This window comes from Tursiops truncatus, chromosome X, assembly GCF_011762595.2.
Source record: "Tursiops truncatus isolate mTurTru1 chromosome X, mTurTru1.mat.Y, whole genome shotgun sequence".
Taxonomy (NCBI): Eukaryota; Metazoa; Chordata; class Mammalia; order Artiodactyla; family Delphinidae; genus Tursiops; species Tursiops truncatus.
The window spans coordinates 79176228-79182306 of NC_047055.1; the positions used below are offsets into that span (position 1 = coordinate 79176228).

At 42.1% G+C, this 6079-nt stretch overlaps 1 protein-coding gene across 4 annotated transcripts in view; it reads left to right on the top strand.

Moving 5' to 3' along the window:
• The window catches only part of OGT (O-linked N-acetylglucosamine (GlcNAc) transferase), a 37114-nt gene extending 33578 nt beyond the window's left edge, over nt 1-3536 (top strand). For 2 of the 4 annotated variants that reach the window (XM_033849934.2, XM_033849935.2), the window contains exon 22: nt 1314-3536. In XM_033849934.2, coding sequence (XP_033705825.1) covers nt 1314-1488 — 175 coding nt within the window. In that variant the 3' untranslated portion in view covers nt 1489-3536. Of the gene's footprint in view, nt 1-808; nt 851-1313 lie in introns of all 4 variants that reach the window. The other 2 variants (XM_073799030.1, XM_033849936.2) reach the window with 2 other exon arrangements.
• The last annotated feature ends 2543 nt before the right edge of the window (nt 3537-6079 follow it).

Genomic DNA, 6079 nt, shown 5'->3' on the forward strand with positions numbered 1-6079 from the left:
GGTCTTCATTGCTGCGCGCGGGCTTTCTCTAGTTGCGGCGAGCGGGGGCTGCTCTTCGTTGTGGTGCGCGGGCTCCTCATTGTGGTGGCTTCTCTTGTTGCGGAGCACGGACTCTACGTGCACGGGCTTCAGTAGTTGTGACACACGGGCTCAGTAGTTGTGGCTCGTAGGCTTTGGAGCACAGGCTCAGTAGTTGTGGCGCACAGGCTTAGTTGCTCCGCGGCATGTGGGATCTTCCCAGACCAGGGTTCGAACCTGTGTCCCCTGCATTGGCAGGCAGATTCTTAACCACTGCACCACCAGGGAAGCTGACATACAGAACTTTAAAAATAACACAAAGGTATTTTTATTTGGAAGGTAACATTAATATGATCATGGTTGGGTTGAGGCCAACAGATATGCATAGCTGTTTTACTAGTTCTGGCACAAAAAAAACATTAAAACAACCTTTCTATTAATTGTTTTTTAAAATGCACAAGAGTATTCCAGCTTCTGGTTCTAAAGTAATAACTCTCTCTGTATAAGAATAGTCTCATGACAAATGATATATTCACAACAGGAGGAGAGAGAGAATTCTATCTTCTTTCCCCAGAAGAATTGATTGCTTTTTTTTTCCTGTTTCTGAACAGAACCATAGTCTTGGTGATATTAGGAACACTTTTTTTTTTATATCTAAATAAACAACTCAGTTCATGTACAAGGGGAAAATTAAAGCAGTAGACGTACTGTATTTTTTCCCCTTGAGTGTTTTCCTATTTCATTAAAACATTCATAAAATGAATACTTCCATCTTATGTTTGTGCCTTAGCTATTGTAAATGATGCTTCAGTGAACATCTTTGCATGGTCAGGTATGTCTGAGATTATTTCTGTTGAATAGATTTAAAAGTTATTGATAGGTCATAGGGTTATGAACATTTATGGTTCTAATAGACACATTGCTAAGTTGCGTATTAAAAGGGTAAACAGTTTATGTTCTAACCAGTAGTACGTAGGAATAGACGTGTCATTGCCAAGTGTTATTTTTATTTTAAAGGTAGAAATAAGATGAAGTGGAGAAAGCATGGTGTCTCTTGGATATGCTTATTTAGGAAAGAACAGTGTTTTCAGGGGATGTGGAGATGAACTCCATTATAAGTGTTTAACATTATGTTAGCTGTGACCTTTCACTTTTTTAGCATTGAGGTAAGGGAGGGCCAATCAGAAGAGAAAGTTTGGTTATGTAATTTACCATAAAGGTGTCTAGGTGTTTATGGGGGCTAGTTCTGAGTTTCTGCTCTGATTTGTAAACTTGGATCTCTTTTTATTATTCAGCCTGAAGAAAATTCGTGGCAAAGTCTGGAAGCAGAGAATATCTAGCCCTCTGTTCAACACCAAACAATACACAATGGAACTAGAGCGGCTCTATCTACAGATGTGGGAGCATTATGCAGCTGGCAACAAACCTGATCACATGATTAAGCCTGTTGAAGTCACTGAGTCGGCCTAAATAATGACTGTGTGCACAGGAGAATTACCCCTGTACCTGAGCCTCAACCTTCTGGGGGAAAGGGAACTACTTTTTACTTATCTGTACAATATCATGTTGCAGATGGGTGACAGACAATGATAAGAAATAGCACAGCCAGACTTGCTTCCTGCATGATCCTGATAGGGAGAGACACAAGAGATGGGAAACTGCTGTTCCACAAGGAGTCTCCATAGAATTTTGCAGCAGCCAGGTGTTGCATAAGTCTGGAAGGTCTGATCTCCCTTGGTCTTCCATGGGATGGATGGTTAGTGTGGAAGGGAGATAGAGATTGCCCAGCCGTTTTGTGATTGTCATGGATTGATTGAGTCTTCTGAATTTTTTTCTTTATATTTTGGGTATTGGAGCTTTTAAAAATGTTTGGTTTCAGGTATTTTTATTCATGTGAAGTATATATAATTCTCTTGAGATAAGGTTTTAAGCTAAAATATTCCTTGTTTTAGTTTCTGAACTCTACAGATAAATGGGGACTTTGCTGGTGTAGTCTTTTTATAGGTTTTATAAACCACTTGAGCCTATATCAGTCATTTTAGTGTCTGACATAATGTTTGGAACTATCAGTGCTTTGTTGGTTTATAGATGATGGCTTAAATTCTTTTTCTGGTCCGTTTCCTTCTTCCCTTCCCCTCACTTTAAAAATTCTCCTGTAACTTGGCTAACAAAAACCCAAGTCTGATTCAAAACCTCCCAGAGTGTTTCTCTTAAACACATCATCTGGTGCCAAATGAAGATTCTTAGGAGTGATTATTAATTCTGAAGGGCACAGTTGTGGTACTGTCACTGATGATAATAATAATGGATTTTTGGCCTAGAGTTTTGACCTATTTCACCAGTGTTTTACCGTTGACTGCCCCTCTATGCTGCTTCCAACAGTGATAGTGTGTGATACGATTTTTACTTTCATTTCTAAAGTTTGTTTTTTTTTAAGTGAGTCCTGTTCTTCCTTTTTCTTTCAGCAGAAATGAAATCCCAGGTAAGTATAAGTATTCAAATATTTGATCAGTAAGTCACAGTTATCTCCAGTACATTAAATAACTTTCATCAAAAAACATTTTATAGGTAAAAAGCTCTGAAGGACCAGCTATGTATATGATAATTATGTTTCAGACCTTCCAGGGTATTATATATAATAACTTGTCTTCTGGACGTGGTCTTGAAGTCTTTATGGATTCAGCCTCAGTAGTAGCGAACTGCACTGCTACTTGGTTTGGAGTACAAATTAGACTTTAGCCCTCCTGGAGGTTGAGTTTTTGGTATTGAAAACCATAGGAATAAAATTATTGTATTTCAACAAAGGATCGAGGGCTTGAGGCTTAAACAAGCCAACATATGAATATATGTTTTTGTCTTGCTGTACTGCACATATGCTGTCTAGTAACAGATATTTTGTCTGCTAGTAGTGTTCTAGATTATGTCTTTCCAAAGTGCTGAGGCAGTGCACCTATTCTGTAGTTGCAGCTGATGCCTGAATGTATCCTAGCTGACAAATTGATTAATAAGAACTTGAATTTCTGAAAGATTTGTACTGTTAACCAAAATCTGAGCAAGGAGTCTCAAATGTAATTCTTAGCCAGAATTACATGTTAATGAAACATTTAACAGTGTAAATCAAGGAACATCAGTGTAGGGATTTCTTTTAATTTATTTTTTACCTGCTTGAAATATCAGTTAAAGGTTGCCAGCTTGGTTGCAGATGAACGGACGTTTGAAGTTCACCAAACTACTTAATGTGGAATAGGATAATAGACTTCCAGCGCCCTCAAGGCTGTGACCTTGCAGCCATTTTACATAGCACATCATCCTCCTATAGGGGTGAACCTTTCCCTGGCCCGAAAAGTAGCCGCTCTGGTTGAAGCTTTGCTTATTGTAACAGGCTTTTGTTTCCAGGTAACATGTCTGTGGAAGACTTAATTCTGAATAGAGATATAGATATTACTGGAAACTAATTGTTTTTTCTATTATACTCTGCTTTATCAAAAAAGTAAAACATTTAAATTGTGCTACAGAAATTCAGATGTTGTCTTGCAATCTTTAAACAATAAATGAATGATTTGCCCTTAATATGGCTGATGTATTTTGTGTTCTGTTAAATTGAGCATTGGATGGAACAATAGGGTCCTCCAGTTATGAAATCTATATTTGAACAGCTCCAAACAACAGAAGGACCAGATTTCCCTACAGTGCAGCTATGATAGTAAGAATTATTTTGTTTTCTCAGCCAAGTGTGGTGGAGCATGGGTCAGGTTGGTGTATGATCCATTAAGACTTAACAAAGCCTGAGACTCCCAGCACACGCATTTGTGTTTGTTCCTGTTCAGCTTATAACCATTCTGGCTTCTTCATCTACCCTTGTAGTCTCATTCTTTATGTGGACTATTCCTTCCCACTCTGTATGGTGATTGAACTCAACCACCAGTATGAGGGAGGAGGATATCCATGCATCAGGGACCAGAACAGGCTGTTTAGCTGCCTGTTTTCTCAGAGAGAGAACCAATTTTTTTTCAATAAAATGTTAGGTAATTTACCTCCCAAGTTCTGTGGATTGAGACCCTCAAAGCCCTAATGTGGGTTAGTGTTTGTTTCTTGGAAGATGGGGCAAGAAAGATGTCCAATAGATTAGTCATAAGTTCTTTTTTTTTTCTAATATCTGTTTGTTTATTTGACTGCATCGGATCTTAGTTGCGGCATGTGGGGTCTTCTCCTTGTGGCGCGCAGGGTCTTTTCGTTGTGGCGCATGGGCTTCTCTAGTTGTGGTGCACGGGCTTTAGAGTGCGTGGGCTCAGTAGTTGCGGCGTGCAGGTTTAGTTGCCCCACAGCATGTGGGATCTTAGTTCCCCTATCAGGGATCGAACATGCGTCCTCTGCATTGGAAGGTGGATTCTTAACCACTGGACCACCAGGGAAGTCCCCATAAATAAGTTCTTACCCCCACCCTCTTCTGTCTATTAGGAATGTGCATCAGTTATTTCCAGTCTACTTCAGCTCCTCCTGCCTTCGGTCTAAAGGAGTTGCTTGTGCACCTTGAATAAACTTGTGTAACTTACCATTTGATTCCAGTCCTAAACCCACTCTTTACTTGAAGCACATGCCTCTTAACAGTATTAACTACAGCTAATGTTCAGATTCTTTGCCCAAACCTCTGAGGCACACAGTTATGTAAGTCCCATTTTTATGGAATAGGCTTGTAGAGGTAAACTTGCAAGTTTGTTGTAAGTGATAAGGTTATAATGATAAGCCCTTATCCCATTCCCCATCAACTCAGAAAGTACCTTTTTTTTTTCGGTACTCGGGCCTCTCACTGCTGTGGCCTCTCCCGTTGCAGAGCACAGGCTCCGGACGCGCAGGCTCAGCGGCCATGGCTCACGGGCCCAGCCGCTCTGTGGCATGTGGGATCCTCCCGGACCGGGGCACGAGCCCATGCTCCCTGCGTCGGCAGGCGGACTCTCAACCACTACGCCACCAGGGAAGCCCCAGAAAGTACCTTTTTATATGTAGGCAGTTTGGTGCTTAAGACTAACTAGTGCTGCTGGAATTTGCATTCTAGCTCCCTGTCATTTTTTAGCCATGTGATCTCTGTAAAATGAGAGTGCTAACACTGCCTACTTTTTTAAAGTGTCGTAAGGATTAAATTCATATAAAAACACTTGGAACAGAACCTAGCATGAAATAAGCTCAGTGTCATTAATGTTTTTAAATGCAGGGACGTTTTATATGTATTCTGTTGGCCAAATGCTTAAATTATGAGATGTATGGGTTTTTGCCAGAGAAACGGGCACAATCTAGAAAGCCTTTGCTGCCCCCGTTTGTTATTCTTGGTGTGTCGGGAGTGAGTGCCAGAAAGCTTTAAGTAACTAATTTCTCTTTATCTCCGGAGTTCGGAGGGGTCTGGAAGCAAACATCATAGTTCAGTGTTGCCTGGCACTTCTGAGTTGCTGCCTCCCTCTTATTAAGGGGGTCTGACCCCTCCCCCACCCCTCCCTCCACCCCCCTCTCCGTGCCTCCCCGCGCCTCCCCGCGCCTCCCCGCGCCTCGCCGCGCCTCCCCGCGCCTCCCTGCGCCTCCCTGCGCCTCCGCTTTGTTTGGAGGGGGGCTAATGGACTTAGTTGGGCAGTTCAAGCAAGGAATGGGGCTCGCTTATCCAAGTTCTCACAAGGATGAAACTTTGTTCGGGAGGATTCGACTCGGTTTTTCCCTGTCGCCCCAAAAATTAATTTAGGAATTGCCAAACTACAAAAATGGGCTTGTACCCTGTGCGTGAAATGGTACGTTCCGGTAAAATTAGGGATACCTCGTGGAAGTGATAAGCTTGATTCCGGAAGCACTATAAATGGGCGCCAAGTTTGAGTTCATAACCGCGAAAATTGCCTGGTTTACCGCACTGTGATAGGTGGGTACAGGGAGGGCGGGAATACGTCAGTTCCTATCTCCCGCTGAGCCTGGGCTCTATAAAAGCAGCGTGTTTCACAGTTGCTCGGGGCGTTGCACACCTTCCACTCCCAGAGGAGAGCGGCGGCGATTCGATTGGGCCAGAGGCAGCAGAAGCAGGTAGGTG